This window comes from Budorcas taxicolor, chromosome 9 (assembly GCF_023091745.1).
Source record: "Budorcas taxicolor isolate Tak-1 chromosome 9, Takin1.1, whole genome shotgun sequence".
Taxonomy (NCBI): Eukaryota; Metazoa; Chordata; class Mammalia; order Artiodactyla; family Bovidae; genus Budorcas; species Budorcas taxicolor.
Window position 1 is genome coordinate 79,356,874 of NC_068918.1, and position 20,006 is coordinate 79,376,879.

Genomic DNA, 20,006 nt, shown 5'->3' on the forward strand with positions numbered 1-20,006 from the left:
GCTGGGGAAGCCCTCTTGTTTCTTAAGAACACTTCTAGTATTTTACCAGCAACCTATATCCAACATTATGGAAAATCTTTCCATTTCCTCCCCACACACTTATTTGCCCATACCTAGTCTTCTCGGATTTCCCTCCTTCTCCTGATGTCTCATCATTTGCTAAAGTGACACTAGGTTCAACCTCTAGTTTTCCAATAAAATGTTTAATCACTCCAGCATTTATATTAAAATCTCAACCCATTCTTACTCATAAAAAACATATTTATTCCTTAGTATTATTACATTTAACTACCATATAACCCAAGTTGAGACCTACTTAAACATCAGCACTGTTTAGTCAGGAGACTCATTCTGACATAAAAACCATCAAAAAACATAGTAAAGGTACATTTTTTATAAAGATGTAATGGATAAAAGTGGTTTAAGCAGATAAGTAGCCTCTGGACTGGCTGAATACCTAAGGCTTGTTATTTGTGAGTTAATCTCTGATTTCAGTACATTAAGGATGAAAGAAGAGAAAGAGGATGCTTCAAATACTACAGCTGATGAGAAGGGAATCTGGTAGTGAATTTTAAGCAATTAAAGAAAATTTCACTAGGCTTTCTATTAATTTTTTAAGCAGATGAAACTTAACATTGTTGTTGTCATTTGTGTTTCTTCAGCTTCCAATTGTGGAAAAGATAAGAACCATTGCCCAGTCTGTCTATGGAGCCAAAGATATTGAACTCTCTCCTGAAGCACAGTCCAAAATAGATCGTTATACAGAACAGGTAAAAGTTGTACTCTTAGGGAAAAAAATCCAGGTTAAGCTTTTGAAATTATTCACCCTGAATTGAGAGCTGGCATAAGTTCCACCAGCTGAATTTGGCTTAATCTACTGTGTGGTCTACAAAAATTAAGTTAATATCCTTGGATAGGATATTGACTGTAATTATGTTGAGAGGATATACCCTCTGACATACACATCATTGACTTTTGTGGTTATAAATGTGTCTAATACAGGTTGTAGCCACATTTATCTGTAGTGTGTGATCCTTAGCCCCTGCTTATCAGCCAGAAACACTAAAACTGTTCTTGGGTGTGCAGCTGTGGAGTCAGAGTTAAATGATCTGTAGTGCTTCCTCTTACTGTCTTAAAAATGTTAGCACAGTGCCAGGTTAGTCAAATAAGACCGCTGTGCATAAAGATGGGGGGTGCTTGGTGTCCTTTTTTATACAAGTGCTTCCTTGGCTTGGTGCTGAGATTGTCACCATGGGTGAAGGCTCTCTTCCCTTCTGCTGTGGAGGTGACCAAGATGCAGCAGGGTGAGTCTAGCCCCATAATGGTCATGTCAGACAGGCTCTGCAGAGTGTGTTCAGCCACCCTGACCAAAGGGGCCATGCACCTCAAACGTCCCATCCTGTTTACTATGATCAGTAGAACTCAGAGCACTTCAAGAGTTTGCTGGCAAAAGAGCTTCATGAGGAGTATCACTGATCTATTTTTTCATCCCCCCAGCTCCTAAATTCTATTTTTAATGCATATTTAATTTTTTGTCCTATGCTACCAACTCTAACCAGAGTATTCTCTCAGATTTGGTAAGATAGTCAGCAATTCATTTCTTCTTAGAATTTTCCAAGAGCTTAAGAATGCTCTTGACTTTTTTTTTTTAATAAATGATTCCTAAAATTTGCTGTACACACTGACATTGTTCTGCAGTGAAATTTTCAGTAAAATAAGGTCATTGTCATGAGGGTTTTTTTTTTCCCCCATGAGTTTTTAATAATGCTATTTAAGGACTATTGTTAATTCTAATATTAGATCCTTCCTGACTTTTTTCTCAGGCTTAAAAACTTAGAAAGTAATAGGGTGATAGCACATAGCATGCTGGGGTTTTTTTTAAATATATTCTTAACTGGCAAACTTAAATTGGCAAACCCTTATCAGTTCACAAAAATTGTTTCAATGTTTGATTGATCTCTGAAATGCCAAATTCTGGGCACTGTTTCTGCAGAGCAATCTTGATTAACCCCAGCAGATTTCTGATCAACATCTATTAAGAGAATAGAGAACAGCCCCACCCCACCCCTCAGTTGATACTTTGATAAAGTTTTCCAAATAGTCCTAGATTGAATCATAAGAAATTCTGTGTGGGTTACCTCTGGAGATTTCATTCCTTTTATCTGTCTGTCCACCCAGAGAATGTTCCTTAAAAGTTACGCATCAAGTGTGTGGTTGCAATTAATCAGCCAAGTCTCTGAGGAGACACTGTGTACCCTTAATCGGGACCAGGCTGCAAGGACACTGTCCTTTTTGTGAGACCCCACATGTGACTTCCTGCCCTTTCACCTTTGAAAACTCTGGGTCAGGCATCGCCTTTGGTCCTTAAAAATAAGAGGCTTAAATAGTGACCTCATCTCAGTTCATATAATGTAATCGCAGATCAAATAGCCGTGATTCATAAAGCAACACAAAGCGGCCCTTTGCTTGCTGACAGCCGCCAAGAATGAGTGAACAGTGGGACTAAAAGCCTCATTACGGAGCCTTTCTCCAGATTACCTTTCTGAGTCCCGGATATTAATATTCTTGGAAAGTGGTTTCTACAGCTGCTGCTGCCTTGCCAGCAAGGAGCCACCCTCCCTTCAGACACACACATAATAGTGTCTTTCTGTAACAAGAATTATCCAAAATAAGTAATGGACACCCTCAGCCTGCCAGGTGATGATCAGGTGTAGCTGAGTTTCGCTTCCATCTTCTTGCTCAGTGAACGAGCAATAACAAGCAGTACTGTGTGTGTGGATCTGAGCCGTGGGGGTTCTAGGGGGTGCAGGTCAAACAAGTACAAAGAATATTTTTGCTCAAAGAACACTTTTTCTTGCCTTTCTTATAGGGATTTGGAAATTTGCCCATCTGCATGGCAAAGACCCACCTCTCCCTGTCTCACCAACCTGACAAGAAAGGCGTACCCAAGGGTTTCATTCTGCCCATTAGTGACGTCCGGGCCAGCATAGGCGCTGGATTCATTTACCCATTGGTTGGAACGGTGAGTGTGTAACATCCTCCCAGAACCTTCCCCAGTCTGTGTTGTTATAACTCCTAAAATCCTCAGGCTGTGTGAATGCCTTACAGACCAGATATTGGAAAGTAATTAATAGGATTTGCTATTTTCCTAAGTACTGTCTTCCACAATGAAAGAACGCACCTGCCACTGTGGTTTGGATTTTTATTTTCTTTAGATCATGTGTTCAGAGCTCCTTGAGTCATAAAATTGATTCTCCCCTTATAGAACACAGAAGAGAATAACTTGGGAGAATCCAGTCTGCTGTTGAGATGGGGGCGGGGGGTGGCTTAGTATAGGACTGCTGGTTCTTCATGTCATTGTGCTCAGAATAATAAGACTTCACTGCAGTGGGATAAATGGAGGCCACCACCAAGTTGAAGAGACAGGACCAGCCTCCTGCCCCAGGAATGGGAGATCAGTCTCTCACCCTCCACCTCTTTGTCAGGGCTGCCTTAGAAAATGAATGAATCACATGAGTTCTTGGTTTTGACCTTATTCTGAGGAGACATTGTTGCTATGGGATGGTTATTGTTATTTCAAAGCTTCTCTTTGGACAGAAGGGAGATAGTGCAGAAGTGAAAGCTTATCAAAGTACTTAAAACCCACGATGATGGCCTTAATACATAAAATGCCTCATTAGAGCTACTCAGTGATGTGGTGGCTTCCCTTGGTAACCGTCAGTGACTGAAGTTTGTTTTCTCATTGTGGGATGCTCTTGGATTAGATTGAGCAGAAAAATTCTCAATTGTCTCTGTTGTCGTCATTGTTGTTGTTACAAGCTGATCCAAGTCCAAGCAGGAAACATAACAATATTTTAAAATAAGCCAGGTGGCTCTGTTGTTTAAGCAATGGATGGGTAAAATATGCGTAACGAGGACAGAGTTGCTTGCCTTCATATTTGCGTGTTTCATCTGATATTGGGCTAAGTGTTTTCAATAAGTGTTTCTTGAATTCTTAATGCCTGTGAGGCACAGAGATGCTACACGGAGTAAATGTGAGACGCATAGGGTTGAACAGCACAGAGGTGTGTAGAAAGTGTGATGATGATGATGTTGTTAAGTTGCTCAGTCATGTCTGACTCTTTGTGACCCCATGGACTGCGGCACGCCAGGCTTCCCTGTCCGTCACTGTCTCCTAGAGTTTGCTCAAACTCATATCCGTTGAGTCCGTGATACCATCCAACCATTTCATCCTCTGCCGCCCCCTTCTCCTCCTGCCTTCAGTCTTTCCCAGCATCAGGGTCTTTTCCAGTGAATCGGCCCTTCACATCTGGTGGCTTAAGTATTGGAGCTTCAGACCTGGTGTTAGCATCTTAATGCCCCCAGGGCATAGGAGAGACAACAGCTGTTTCTTACTGGTTGTAGTCAGGGTGTGTAAGGGAGAAAAAGAGAATCAACCTCCAACAGCTGTGGAAACAGAGAATTTTGAGTCAAAGGCACAGAGATACATGGTAGCCTTCGTGGGTTAATCCAGTATGCCTGGAGTTGGACAGGGGTTGAGATGTTGAGAAATGGGATTAGAGTAGCAAGATCATTTTAAACTGTTAAGGATATGAACTACCATCTGAAAGACCTTGGATTTTATCTCATGCACACTGGAGAGCTGCAGTAAGGTGGGTTTTGCACCTGGTCTTTATTCTTTTTCTTTCTTTCTTTGTCATATTTATGTATTTATTTAATTGGCTATGCTGTTTGGTTTTCAGGATCTTATTTCCCCAACCAGGAATTGAACCCTTGGGGCCCCAGCCATGAACGCGCCAATTCCTAGCCACTGGACTGCCAGGAAATTCCCCTGGTTTTTATTCTTATAAGAAGGAAAATGTCTGATTTGTATCTTAGAGAAATAGCTCTGGTAACAGTGGGAGAGTGCTGAGAGGGAAGAGAAGCAGACCGAGGGAGACATGGGCCGAGTAAAGAGGTGCTCCAGGTTAGCTCAGAAGCCACAGAAGAGGAGCAGTGAATTCCAGACATATTGTGAAGGTGGCCACCTGCACGTGGGCTTGGGAGTCGGGTCACTTCCAGCCTGACCACAGATGGTGATGCTGTTGGGTGTGGAAGGAACGGTCAAGAAGTCAGGTTGACAGGGCCAGAAATGCATCTGGCCCGGAGACAGAGAGCTGGAGGGGCTCATAGGGTCTATGTAACATGATCTGTGAATCCATTGGAAACACAGACACAGCAACCAGGAGAAAGGAACAGGCAGGAAGAAAGCCCTGAGAACTGTACAAATATACATGAGGGCGGATACTGGGGAGAAGCAAAGACCAGCACGAGAGAAATGAGAAGAGGGAGGGGATGGTACTCGGAAAACATCCAAGTTCACGGAGCTGACTGGATAGCAGGAGCCCCCGGGAGTCTGGGAAGACCCCTGGTAGGTGGCACAGGGAGGCCACGGGGTACACAGGAGCTGGTGATGGAGTCTCTCATTGAAGGAGGGGTAACACCAGTACTGGAAGAGAGAGAAGGGGTTAAGGAAAACAGGTTCTGAATGGTATCCTGGAAAAGGCTCAGCTGATGGTAAAAAGTAATCAGATCAGTGGTCCGGGGGGAGAGAAGGGGAGAGGACAGACTGCCGAAGGACACCAAGGACTTTTTAGCGGGTGATAGAAATGTTCTGTATTTTAATTGTGGTTCCACGACGCGTGTACATGTGTCAAAACTCATAGAGTGCCATGGTTTTTAAGGGTGAATGTTATTGAGTGTAATTTAGTCATACTACAACTTCCCTGGTGGCTCAGATGGTAAAGCGTCTGCCTACAATGCCGGAGACCTGGGTTCAATCCCTGGGTCAGGAAGATTTGGAGAAGGCAGCGGCAACTCAATCCAGTATTCTTGCCTGGAAAATCCCACAGACAGAGGAGCGTGGTGGGCTATAGTCCATGGGGTCACAAAGAGTCGGACACGGCTGAGTGACTTCACTTTCTTTAATCGTGCTTCACTTAACGTAACTACCAGGAGAGCTTGCTTTGTATTCCTCAAAATGGCCTCAGTGATAGAAGCCACTTCACCTTCAGTTGGTGAAGGCCTGTGCTTAGGAGAAGAGCACCCCTGGGTGGTCCAGGCTTAGACCAGGGAGCCGGGGCCATGAGGGTCCCAAAGAGCATGGAACAGTGGGTACCACCAAGGAGAGAATTAGCCAAGTCCATGACCTTTCCTGTCTTTTGCTGCACAGATCTGGGATCCCATAGTAGTTCTCCCAACCGTTTCGTTCATTCATTCAGGAAATTTGCACATGACTCTGTGGTCCCTGTTATGGGAAGCCCCAAAATAAAGCATTTTTCTCCACCTCAGGCAGCTTACTGCCCCTAGTAGATAGACGTGAAATTAACAAAGGAAATGGTTTGTTGTAAAAATTGTGACTCAGAAGATGACATCCTCACTCGTTTCTGAGTATTTAATAGTCATTAAATATGGATCGTAATTTTAAATCTTTGGAGTCACTAAGCAAATAGATGCTATGAATCTCTTTGCACCTCAACTCATACCCCCACAGCCACAGCCTTGTAAGGTCATTTCTGGAAAGTCAGGTTCCGTCAGCTTGTGTGGGTGGATGACCACAAGTCCATCCCTCTTCCCCTGCTCCTGCTTGACGCCTGACCAGTTAGAAGATGAAGGTGTGACCAGTCCTTGAGAGTGACCTCAGGCTGGCTGGGTTCCCTGAGGAGGTCCCTGTGCCTCCACCCGGGGCAGAGCAGTGAGCATGGGCCCCTGGGGTAAAATCCTCCAAAACAATCACGAGGAGTGAGGAAGGAAGTGGTGCATGAGGAAAGAAGTTCCTGAAGGTCAGGAAGCATCGCATGGAGGCGGTGGCCTGGGGTCTGCTTTCTGTGACCGAGCCAGAAGCTGCTGTGTCCAGGGCAAACGCACCGCAGGAGGCCAGGATCGCCTAATAAGGGCAGGTATTTACTTTTACTTGACCCGGTCCTGGGCCCTGCCACAGTCTGCAAGAATGCTTCTAATAGTCACCATCCGTGTGGGAGACATAGTGTAGTAATTTCCTGCTGAGATGACTGGGGGGAAAGGGGGATGAGGACACTGGGGGGACTGGCTCCTGCAGGTGGGAAAATTCTAGTGTAATTAATCACCCTGACCCATGATCACTCCACACGTGCTTATGTGAGTGCCTTTGAAACAGGCGTCCAACTCTGCTTTCCAGGAAAAACCCCAGTCGGAAAGATCCTCAGTTTTTCTACATTGTGCATTCATTCATTCTTACTTGTGAGGTGCAAGGTGTTGTAAATCGCATGAAGATGAACATGCTCCAGTCCTCTTCATGCGTCCTTATGCTGGACACTAGTAAGTAAAATCACACAGGTGCAGAATGCTGTGGGCTTTATAACAAAGGAGAAATCCTTTCGGTGTGTCCTCGAGGAAGGCATGTCCCCCTGGCTACCTAGTAGGTCTAAAAGTGGAGAATCCCCACACAAGCACATCCCTCCTCAAACAATAAGTATCTTTAATGTTGCTGACTCTGGGACATCACAGGGTGAAGTGCTAGAGAGTTCAGTTTTTTCCCCCCAGATTTAGTTTTTAAGTATTTACTTTCACTCTTCACCCTGGTTTATAAGCCAGAGTTTTCTGCCACTGAATGATTTCATCGTATTTTATTTAGTTACTGCTTTAGTTGGAGTTGATCACCAATTAATGATCTCCAGTATGGGTAGCCACTTCATTAGTACATTTCACTTTATAGGAGCACCTAGTGGTTCAAGAGTTCCTCAGCTAAGGTCATCTAAGACTTTCTGCCCCATCCTTGCATGCTCTGGCCAGGTTTTCCATCTCTCTGTAAATAATTTTCCCTTCCTGAAATATCTTCATTCCTGCTAAGCTCCATGTGTATCCTTGCCTCTCTTTAATGACATTATCCTTATATATTCTTTCCATCATATTTTAAAAGTAATTTTATTTATCTGGCTGTGCTGAGTCTTAGTCATGGCATGCAGGAGCTTCTCATTGTGATGTTCAGGCTCTCTAGTTGTGACTTAGTTGCCCCACGGCATGGAGAATCTTAGTTCTCTGACCAGGGATCAACCTCGTGTCCTCTGCATTGGAAGGCAGATTCTTAATCAGTGGACCACCAGGAAAGTTCCTCCATCGTATTACTGAAAGCTACAAAAACGTATAATATCCTAGACTAACACAGTCACCAGTTAGCACATCTCCTTATAAGAAATAATTTAGCAATACAGATCTTTGGTGTGGAGAGAGAAGAGCAGATTTTCCAACACTCTATTGTACAGATTAGCCTCTTGTGTTTCCAAAAATTCTTTCAAAGCTTATGGTTTATAGTGTTCAATAAACCTTGGTAGCTTATAAAACTTCTCTAAAACAATCTCATGCACACCCTTCCCACCCCGTCCCCTCAAAGTTTAGTAGGTGGTCTTTGTCTGGTGGTCCCATTGCTTTGATATGGTTTTTAAGTTTTTATAATAATTTTTCAGAGTTGTTTAATCATTTGACATAAATGTCATGGCATAAAAACATTAATATGTAAGCAAAGTTTACGAAATTATATTATTGGGATGTAAATTACATTCCATATAGAAGAGATTAGAAAGACACCAAAATGTCAACATGGGGCTGACATTATGAGCAGCTGCTTTTCTTTACATTTCTGCTTACTGCGGATTACTGCATCAAGCATATGTCACTTTCATAACATGAAAATACAATAAATAGAGAAATGATAAACTGAAAGGATTTGGGAAAATGTTTTGTGAGGGCCAGTTAGTTGCACGGGAGTCAGAACACATGTATGGCCCCTGGACTTAGGTGGGTAGAGTCATCTTTTCCTTCCTGGCTGCCTCGTAGTGTTTTAACACCTGGACTCTTTCGGACACCAAAGAGAGGCCCAAAGAGCCAGAATGTTCCTATAAGAAATCCACTCCTGAGTGTTGTTTGTTGACTGATGTTTGCTGGCCCCAAATTCAGCTAAGGGAACGCAGGATCATTTTGTCCTTGTTAATTTGTTTCCTCACTCCTGCCATGGGTTGGAGAGAGGCTGACCACTTCCTTTCATCTTACGAGGCTTCCTCACACAAGGACATGTTGTCAGAACAGTTGGTTTGGAGAGGTATCCAACCAAGTGTGAATTCCTAGCACATGCCCGTTTGAAGTTAGTTTTTGGTGTATTGGACGGTTTTCTTTTGATATCATGTGAGGCAATGAGGTTGGCTCCTGAAGAACTAGGAAATCTTCTTAAACATGAAGTCCTCTTTATTGACAAACTTAGGACATAAAATTAGGACATGTTGGCTATTGAAGACAAGAATCTGGACTAGAATCTTGGGCTTAAGCCATCCTGCAGAAGGGATTAAGAATTCCTGCAGCGTTCATATGGTGTTTGGTGCCAGTTAGAGCAGCGGTCCCCAACCTTTTTGGCACCAGGGACTGGTTTCACGGAAGACAATTTTTTGACGGATGGCGGGGTGGTGGTTTCAGGATGATTCAAGCATGTTACATTTATTGTAGGCTTTATTTCTATTATTATTACATTGTGATATATAATGAAATAATTGTACAATTCACCATAATATGGAATCAGATCATCAGGTATTAGATTCTCATAAGGAGTATGCAGCCTAAGTCCTTTGCATGCACAGTTGACAGTAGGCTTCGAGCTCCTCTGAGCTCTGAGAATCTTAAGGCTGCTGTTGACCTGACAGAGGGCGGAGCTTAGGCAGTCACGTGGGAGATGGGGAGTGGCTGTAGATCCAGGTGAAGCCCGCCTCTCACCTCCTGCCTTGCAGCCTGGTTCCTAACAGGCCATGGACCAGTTCCAGTCCACGGCCTGAGGTCTGGGGAACCCTGAGTTAGAGCATTTCTGGAGCACAGAGTGGCCACTTGAAACTGTAGAGAGGCTGCTAGTGCCTTGGCCTCACAGACTGATGAGGGGAGAAAAGCACCTTGGCTGGAGGGCTGGGGTGGGCTGTAGGATGCAGTGGGCCAGAGTTCCGGGTCCTTTCAGGGCAGCTCCCCGAGCAGCTTCCCTCTCCCTTCCTATACCCTTCACTTTTGGTCCCTGTGCTCTCTTTGAAGCAGAAGATGTGATCCTGGGTAGGGCATGTGTGTCCATGCCATTAGCAGTCTGGATCGTAACCCTGACAGCGTGGACAGTGCACATCTGTCCAAGGAAAGGGGACTGAAAACTCAGCAGTAAAACACACAGCAGATTATGGAACGAGTAAAGGGCCCTGGTGTGGCCTTTGTGTCCGCTCTGTGACCCGACCCTCATCTCTGCCCAGGTGCCCCACTGACAGCCTCGGTCGGCCTGTCTCTGGAAAGCAGGAAATTCCTGGAGCATGTTTGCGAAACCAGTGATGTCATCCACAGCAAATGCTGGGTGGAGGGCTACTGGTCTGGAAGGAAAGGGGGCCCGTGAAAGAGTGAGCCTGGGCCCCACCCAGCCAAGTCACTGCCGCTTTCTTTCTCACATTTCAGTTAAGCTCACTTTGTTTTCCGTTCTACTCCCTCTCCTGTAAAAAGTATGTGCTGGATGTCTCGTTTCCGCTGGACCGGATTCAGGTCAGTGAAGTTATTTTGCAGCTCACCGGGGAAACGTTTTCTTCTTCGGGGATGCATGGTTATAAACCTGGTCCATTCACTTACGCATGAATTCAATTCAGACCTTGTAGGTTTCAGCCCAATGCACTGCTCCCCGCTTTTTCCAGAGACTCGTGGCCCAGTACACACACTTCCTCCCCAAGCTGCCTTTCAATGATGTGGGTAAGCAGTCGTGTTCTACAGAGCTCCCATCACCCAAGATCACTCAGAAGGTTGCCTCTGCACGTGTCCTTCCTAATTCCAGGGCTCGTTGACCCCAGTGAACCTGACACCTAAAATCTCTCTGATTAGCTTGAAGTGATCCAGACCCGCCTCACACATTGCCTGAAGCCTCCCCTCCCCACCTGGCTTCACTTTCTTTGTATGGCTGTGTCCTTTCGCCCCATTCCTGGGGACCTGGTCTGTTTCCTCTCTCCCACCCAGCTTGGGTCTCTCCCACTGCTCTTCCTCATCCTGACATCACAATTTCCTGCTCTCTCCCAAACATGCCCTTCCTCTGGCCCAGACGTCACTCACTTCCTCTTATCCCAGGGCGGCTGCAGCAAGCTGTCCCCTTCCGGGTGTCCAGAGGACAGGCACACGTGTGTCTGTCCCGTCAGGAGAGAGCACGTCCCTGCCTTTTCACTACAACATGTTTCCAGCAAAGGAAGGTGACCAGCAGCATTCTCGATTTCCAGAAACTGTTTTTCAGATTGATGAGCCAGAGGAAGCTTCGTGACTCAGGAGAATGATATTTGCCCCTCAATCACATAAGGTTATCTAAGGTCCAGTCCATTAGTTTCAGGGATCTTGTCTCCCTGAGTTTGATGCTAATTTATTTTTAGCATAAATATAAAATGACTTCAAATGAAATCAGCCTGAGCTGGGGAAACATGCTGAGTAATAGCATTACCAGATATTTCTATTATTGAGTTAACCTTTTAAAATTGGGTTAAATTTTTAGCCCATTGCTATTAACCCTACACGTAGGCTCTGTCTTTCTTTCTACAAACCTAGAAAAAAAGGTGCTTGTCATGCTGAGGTATCCACCCCATCATCAATATATAGATCTTTTGTTTTCTTAGGAATTGATGAGATACTGATCCGTTCCTCTTCCGCTTCCATCTATACCTTACTTGTTTTCTTCCTCATTGAGTAGTTTGGATTCAGAGCATAAAATTGCCAATCAACATATACACAAGTCAGAAAGACATCCATAAAAGTATCTAGTACTCATGGTACTTCTCTTTACTCTGTGTCCCCTTGTTGCTTTCATTTACTTTGTTATCCTAGTCTTTACCAAGAAGCATATAGTCCAAAGCAGCTAAGCAGTTTAAGCAAGGGAAATAAAATCAACATAGACCAAAATGTGTGCTCAGTTGCCTATTGTGCCCGACTGCAGTTCACCAGGCTCCTCTGTCCGTGGGGTTTTCCAGGCAAGAATACTGGAGTGGGTTGCCATTTGCTGCTCCGGGGGATCTTCTTGACCCAGGAGTCAAATCTGCATCTCTTGTGTCTCCTGCATTGGCAAAGTAGCTTTCCGATTAAAGAGCCAGGTCACCCTCTGAGGCAGTTTGACAAAGTTTGGTAGTGTAGCCTGCTGTTTCTGGATATCATTGAAAATTCAGAACATTTTATACCATTGAGTATAAGCAGATCTTCTTAAATCAGGCAATAAGTATAAAGTAGGTATTAGATAAATAATTTGTGTTGGATTATGTGATCAAACGGAGGTATTTATGCAGACCCTGGAAGGCTCAGAATGAATGTTCATCGTCACATTGCCACCCCTATGTAGGATTTCCAATGGTGTCTCCATTACGTATGTGTCCCAGGCCATTGGTAATAAAGGTACCACAGTCTGCTGCAGAGAAAACCTAGGGCCAGGAGTACAAGTTGCTGAATCCTTTGTGGACATCAGTCTCTTGTTTGAGACTCAGCCCCACCTCAAGAATCAGCTCTGAGGAGTGGAAGACTTGAAAAGTTACCTTCCATGCTTCCTTGCACCTTCCAAAATCCATCATACAGTTCCCAGATTTACCTGCATTTCTCCTCATAAGACTTAGTTACTCAACTTTCAAAACTTGCCCCCCAGGACAGAGTGGTGGCCCCTACTCACCTCCAAACACTGTGTTCATACTGCCAGCTCCACCCAGCTAAGATCTATTGCGCTTACGTCCTCTGGGGGTCCTATCCCTTTACCAAGCCGCCTTGCCTGGTGTCTCCTATTAATCCAGACCTCCCTAGGGTAGGGACCTGGGCTTCGGTTCCCCTGATCTGTCCACAGTTGGGAGTTCAGTGCAGACCATACTGTTACAAACATACAATGTGGAACCCAGTGCAATAGGGGCCGGCCAGCCGCGCAGAAGACACAGGGTTGCTTATGGAGACCTCTTCCAGGGTAACCTCACAGAATTAGGATCCCACTCAAGTCCCAGTCTGGAAAAGCACGTCTTATAAGACACTGAGAGGACAGGGCTCAAATGCCCACCTTTCTTATCTGCGTGTAACTCCAACCTTCAGGGGTCAGTGTTCTGACCCAACCAGTTACTGACCAGCAAGGCTATAAAACCAGGTCTAAATTCATTTTTCTTGGAACGTATTTAGATGTGCACTTACAGATCAAATATGCCACCAGGCTGTATCACTTGATACTATAGTAGTTGTTCTTAGTACATGTCAGACACTCTTTCTAATGCTTCATATAGACTAACACATCATTTACTGTTTGTATCAGCCCTGTGAGCTGAGTTAGTGATGAATGGCCTCAGGGAGTTCTAGTGGTCCATGAGTATTAAGGCTTATGAGATCCTTGCTCAACAATAATTTAGATCTTCAACATCTTGACATTTTCTTTCAGTAGCTCAGGCAGTGTGTATTTCTGGGTCATTCTTACTGCCACTGAGGCAGATAAGTAAAACTTCCAGCAGTTTCCCTCGCCCAGGCTGGTAAGCCCTGTTTCAGGATGCAGCTTGTACTAGGTAACCAGGAAAGCTGGAAGTGTTGAGTTGGGCTGCTCCATGCTATATCAGGGGACAAATGTGTTGTTTCTGTACTGTATGTGGTCACCTATAGTGAAATACTCTATGTCCATTTAGTCATTAAGCCTCAATAATTTAGTTTCTGAATGGACTGTGATTTGCTGCAGCTCAAAGCTTTTAAAGTTATTTCAAGCTACATTAACCAATTAAAGAGAATTGTCCTAAAAATAAAGGAAGTGATCTCTTCTTATTTTGAGTCGCCATGCATTATTTGTCGGACTTGCACAAATGTTTCCAGCACATTAACATCATCTATTGTCAGCGTGTTCGCTTCTCTGTCACAGTTATTATAAGTCCCTGGGGACCAGCAACCTGAGCTTCTGTTATCTTTGCTCTATTTTACGGTGAGGTTCAGGTTGCTTCCCAGTGGCAAAGAGTTAACTTGTCATCCACACTATAAAATCACAGTGATATGTGAAAAGTTCTCCCTGATGTGTAAATCCTGAGTATTTGCTCACATTAAGAGACAGTCTTTTGTTTGGGCCTGAAAATAATTTAACTATAACAAAGACTCTCCTGCAAAAGTTTGGTTCTCTACGTCGAATGTGGTCTGTCCAGCTCCCAGATCCATGATATGGTTCACATTCCCTCTATAGTTCATAAAATAATGAATTTAGTAAACGGCTCATTTGTAGTCCTTTATGCCATCTAAAGACAATTTATTTAAAGAAATATTTTTTGTGTGGGTAAAAATCATTGCATAGGTAGCTATAATTTCTTTTATTATTTACAATAACCACAACTAGCTTTCTTTTTTTTAAAAGCTGTTTTGACAGCTGGAGTTTGTTATTTTAATTTTGATAAGTTTGTCACAAAGAATGGAATGTGCTCCCTTTTGAAGATGGGAAAGTTTGGGCGGGGAGAGAGCAGAGAGACACCACCTAACAATCAAATTCCAAAAGCAGATCTATTTGACTTCTTTGAAGTGTTTTCAGATTTCATTTAGGGCATAAATTGGAACCTGCTATCTTTCTTTGGAATAGAACACATTACAGAGGGGAAAAACAAAAGATTGCTGCAACCACAGCCCTGGAAAAAGAACGGAAGAAGAAGGATATTAAGTGTATGGATTAGAACTGCAGAGTGATTCTTCCTGTCTTTGGACAGGACGTTAATGGTTAACTTGAAGTTAAATGGTTAATGGAATATGGAAACCATGATGGGGACTCTTCTGCGGTACTTCAAAAACAATGCCCATAAACCCCTCTTTAGCACTTCCGTGTGCTCGCACGTTCAAGCGGAGAACAAGGATGGAATGTCCAGTTCATCTCAAGTGCAGCGGCTACTCTGCATCTTACTCTGACATCCTGTTCTCCTTCCTGTGTTATCAACATGCAGACACTGCTCTCTATGTATTATTAAGCACAAACAAGCCAGAACTCTGTCCACAGTAGTTCACTATGTTTTCACAGATCTCCTATTGTGATCTTATTTCTTCAGTATCTTCTCTATTGAGTATATAGACTGACATCTTTCTAGCACCCCCCACCCCCCCCTGCAAATAGTCTATTCTTTTTCCCTAGAGGTAATATGTGATGCGAAAAGGATTCATTGAAAGGAGGGTTAAAGATACTAATGTCTGGATACTTTCAGGACTGGAATGATTGTCTCTATATACAATCTCTCTATATATACTGTCTCTGTATACAGTAGCTATATGTTTATAATGTTTAATGACTTGGAGGAATAACTCATTTGTTTAGTGGGAAAAATAAGTGAAATGCATAGAGCATGTCAGCAATGTAAAAGTGCATAGAACAAGCAAGTAGAAACAAAGAGATGTTTATTAAATTATAATGATAAAAATTAAAACTGTAATCAGTTTTACTCGATTTAGTTTAATTAGCCATCAGTTTAATGGTTGTAGCATCAGAGCCCTTCTGAGCAGTTCGTATATATTAATTAATTTAATGCTCACAGCCTCCTTCTGGGTAGGTAACATCAATGCCCTTGTTTATACAAAGGGAAACCAAGGGCAGAGAGATTAAAGGAATTGCCCTGATCATGGAGCCGGTAAATAGTAGAACCAGGATTCAACCCCGACATTGCCTCATTAGAGATATTATATAATCTTTCTGCTGATTATATGGTCTTATTTTTAATCCTACCCATTACTGGATGTGAGCCTTGATTCTGGTAACTATCCAATTAGAAATGGTGGCTTCAAGTGATTTATTCCAAAACTAATCCCATTACATGAGCTGATGGTATCCAAAACATTATTTGCTTGATAGCTGTTAATCCCATTATAGCTTTAAAATTGCAGTAACTTAGGATAAACTTTCTAAATTTTTTCTTGGCTGTTTGAGTAGAAAGCTGTGTTGCTCAAAAGGTAAACTTTTCATTGTGATGTGATGAGATTTTTCTATAGCTTTCCTGGTTGAAACTCTTATTTTGGATATCTTTCTAAACCAGAATAATGTTATCCACTTTTTTTTTTTTCTTTTTGGTGTGAATCTTGGTGTTTCTGTCACCAGTTAGTGTGCTTGAAAGAGGTTCAGGATTCTTTTCTACTGGGTTCTCTCTCTTCCTTTGAGATAGGTTGGTCATCTCTTTAGGTGAGAGACTTGATTTGGTTCCTTAATTTCACAAAATTATTATCAAGCCTATGAGCCAAATGACTACTCTGCTAGGCATAGGAACCTGTTGGCCAGCATAATATAATAAATGCAACTCCTGCCATCACTGGAGATTACAACCCTGACCCGTCAGCTGCCTGACTTTCTATCAAATGCCCAGCACTTGGCACACAGGAGCTTCTAGTTATTGAATGAACTTCTTCCAATCTTAAGTAACAGTAATGTCTTGGAGTTACTGACTTTGTCTTCTGTGCTGCTTTTCCTGGAGAATAAAATACCTTCTGAGGCGCATCCTTGACCTGAATGTCTTCCCCTTTTCGCTTTGGCTGTCAGGAAGCTCTATAACAAATCACAGCCTAGCTGTCATGATCGTAGGGTGCCTAGACCACGCACCTACTTTCTAACTGGATCTTAACATTCATTTGGTATATATATTCCACAATTTTGATTTCTGTCCATCTAATCCTTCAGTTCAGTTCAGTTCAGTTCAGTTCAGTCGCTCAGTCGTGTCCGACTCTCTGCGACCCCATGAATCGCAGAATGCCAGGCCTCCCTGTCCATCACCATCTCCCGGAGTTCACTCAGACTCAACGTCCATCAAGTCCGTGATGCCATCCAGCCATCTCATCCTCTGTTGTCCCCTTCTCCTCCTGTCCCCATCCCTCCCAGCATCAGAGTCTTTTCCAATGAGTCAACTCTTCGCATGAGGTGATCAAAGTACTGGAGTTTCAGCTTTAGTATCATTCCTTCTAAAGAAATCCCAGGGCTGATCTCCTTCAGAATGGACTGGGTGGATCTCCTTGCAGTCCAAGAGACTCTCAAGAGTCTTCTCCAACACCACAGTTCAAAAGCATCAATTCTTCAGTGCTCAGCCTTCTTCACAGTCCAACTCTCACATCCATACATGACCACTGGGAAAACCATAGCCTTGACTAGACGGACTTTAGTCGGCAAAGAAATGTCTCTGCTTTTGAATATGCTATCTAGGTTGGTCATAACTTTTCTTCCAAGGAGTAAGTGTCTTCTAATTTCATGGCTGCAGTCACCATCTGCAGTGATTTTGGAAAACTTTCTTAAAAAGTAAGCCTCCTTAAGTTGTTTGCTGAAAACCTCCACCATCTGAAACAGATGTACAGAAGATTAGGGAGCAAAATATAAACAAAGATACCACCCCGAATGCTCCAAGGCCAGAAATATCTAGACTTTCCAAAACACATACACATGCACACACACATGCGCACACACACGTACACAATAAAATGTATACCTACCATATATTTCTCAATGAAAACTGCACAGAATAGTCTTACCTTTGAGAAAAGCAGTATACTGAATCCTTGTTTTCCTTGCCATTCAGGAACAACCCACAGTTTATAGATTAGTGGTTTCGATTTCTTCTTCTCTCGTTTCCGTACCCAGTACTAGCTGGAGCTTATTTACCACACTGACATTTTAATGAAATATGAATAGCTTCACAAAGAGACAAGAAAGTTGTATCTAGTGCAGCTCAGCACTCTGGAAGGGCCAGGACCTTGCTGGGGTCTATAAGGAACAGATAGAGGGGGTGCAGTCTGATTTTCAGGGTCTGTCACATCTGTATTTAGCCTTTGTCCTCGTGGTAGAGGCTGATTTTCTGATCCTATGGAAAGCTTGCTGTTACTCTTTGCAGAAATGTGCTATTTGCTCACTTTTAAGGATGGCCAACCAGCTGACAGCCAGTGAAAATCATGAACTCCATTTACGTTTGCACATTCTTCAGTGAGATAGGTGGTAATTAGCTTACAGAAGCCCATTTAACCCTTGAGGTAGAGCTGTACCATTATGTGTGCTATGGATTGTGGGGTACATGTAATTTGCCCACCCCCACTCTCAGAAGGGAGAGCCATGGCTCTTGAACACCCCCAAACCCATGCTTGTAATACAGTCCTGATCCCTTCCCTTCCCCTGTCTCCACCTGCATGGCTAGGTGTGGCCTGGCCAAGTGAGTTGTTCAGTTCAGTAGCTCAATCATGTCCAACTCTTTGCAACCACATGGACTGCAGCACGCCAGGCTTCCCTGTCCATCACCAACTCCCACAGCTTGCTAAAACTCATGTCCATCGAGTCAGTGATGCCATCCAACCATCTCATCCTCTGTCGCCCGCTTCTTCTCCTGCCTTCACTCTTTCCTAGCTTCAGGGTCTTTTCCAGTGAATCAGTTCTTCACATCAGGTGGCCAAAGTATTGGAGTTTCAGCTTCAGCATCAGTCCTTCCAATGAGTATTCAGGACTGATTTCCTTGACGATTGACTGGTTTGATCTATTTGCAGTCCAAGGGACTCTCAAGAGTCTTCTCCAACACCACAGTTCAAAAGCATCAATTCTTTGAGGCTGAGTATGGTCCAGCCCTCACATCCATACATGACTACTGGAAAAACCATAGCTTTGACTAGATAGATCTTTGTTGGCAAAGTAATGTCTCTGCTTTATAATATGCTGTCTAGGTTGGTCATAGCTTTTCTTCCAAAGAGCAAGCGTCTTTTAATTTCATAGCTGCAGTCACCATCTGCAGTGATTTGGAGGCCCCCCCCAATAAAGTCTCTCACTGTTTCCATTGTTTGCCCATCTATTCGCCATGATCTTTGTTTTTTGAATGTTGAGTTTTAAGCCAACTTTTTCACTCTCCTCTTTCACTTTCATCAAGAGGCTCTTTAGTTCCTCTTTGCTTTCTGCTGTATAGGTGGTGTCATCTGCATAGCTGAGGTTATTGATATTTCTCCCGGCAATCTTGATTCCAGCTTGTGCTTCATCCAGTCCGCATTTCGCATGATGTACTCTGCATAGAAGTTAAATAAGCAAGGTGACAATATACAGCCGTGACATACTCCTTTCCCAGTCCATTGTTCCATGTCGAGTTCTAACTGTTGCTTCTTGACCTGCATGTAGACTTCTCAGGAGGCAGATAAGGTGGTCTGATATTCCCATCTCTTTAAGAATTTTCCACAGTTTGTTATGACCTACACAGTCAAAGGCTTAGGTGTAATCAGTAAAGCAGAAGTTGATGTTTTTCTGGAACTCTCTTGCTTTTTTGTGATCCAGTGGATGTTGGCAATTTGATCTCTAGTTCCTCTGCCTTTTCTAAATTAGGCTTGAACATCTGGAAGGTCTCAGTTCATGTACTATTGAAGCCTCAGAGAATTTTGAGCATTACTTTGCTAGCGTGTGAGATGAGTGCAATTGTGCAGTAGTTTGAACGTTACTTTAGCATTGCCGTTCTTTGGGATTGGAATGAATACTTACCTTTTCAAGTCCTGTGACCATTGCTGAGTTTTCCAAATTGGCTGGCATATTGAGTGCAACACTTTCACAGCATCCTCATTTAAGATTTGAAATAACTTAGCTGAAATTTCATCACTTCCACTAGCTTTGTTTGTAGTGATGCTTCCTAAGGTCCATTTGACTTCGCATTCCAGGATGTCTGGCTCTAGGGGAATGATCACACTATCATGGTTATCTGGGTCATTAAGATTTTTGTATAGTTTGAACATGTCTTTCTCTTTTATGAAAAATGACAACTATTAAATGATGCAAATGTTATAAAAGTTATCAGGTAATTCCCAAAGTGTTAAGGCCCTTCTCTTACTATTTTGGTAAATAATTTTTATTCCTGAACACTAATCAAGATATTAAATGTTCTTAATAATCAAAGCGCATAGATTAGAATTTCTCAGAGTAGTTTCTCAAGTGTACCTGACCTTACATTTCAGACTCTCAGCCTGGAAGTTAGCTCTGTTCTCTGTCCTGTGGGCATGTGTGTATTAATAGA

General features: G+C 43.2%; 1 protein-coding gene across 1 annotated transcript in view; it reads left to right on the forward strand.

Annotated features, from left to right (window-relative positions):
• MTHFD1L (methylenetetrahydrofolate dehydrogenase (NADP+ dependent) 1 like) overlaps window positions 1-20,006 on the forward strand; it is a 173,528-nt gene that overhangs the window by 119,188 nt on the left and 34,334 nt on the right. Inside the window, exons 25-26 of the mRNA XM_052645507.1 lie at window positions 663-770; window positions 2,870-3,022. Coding sequence (XP_052501467.1) covers window positions 663-770; window positions 2,870-3,022 — 261 coding nt within the window. The remainder of the gene's footprint in view (window positions 1-662; window positions 771-2,869; window positions 3,023-20,006) is intronic.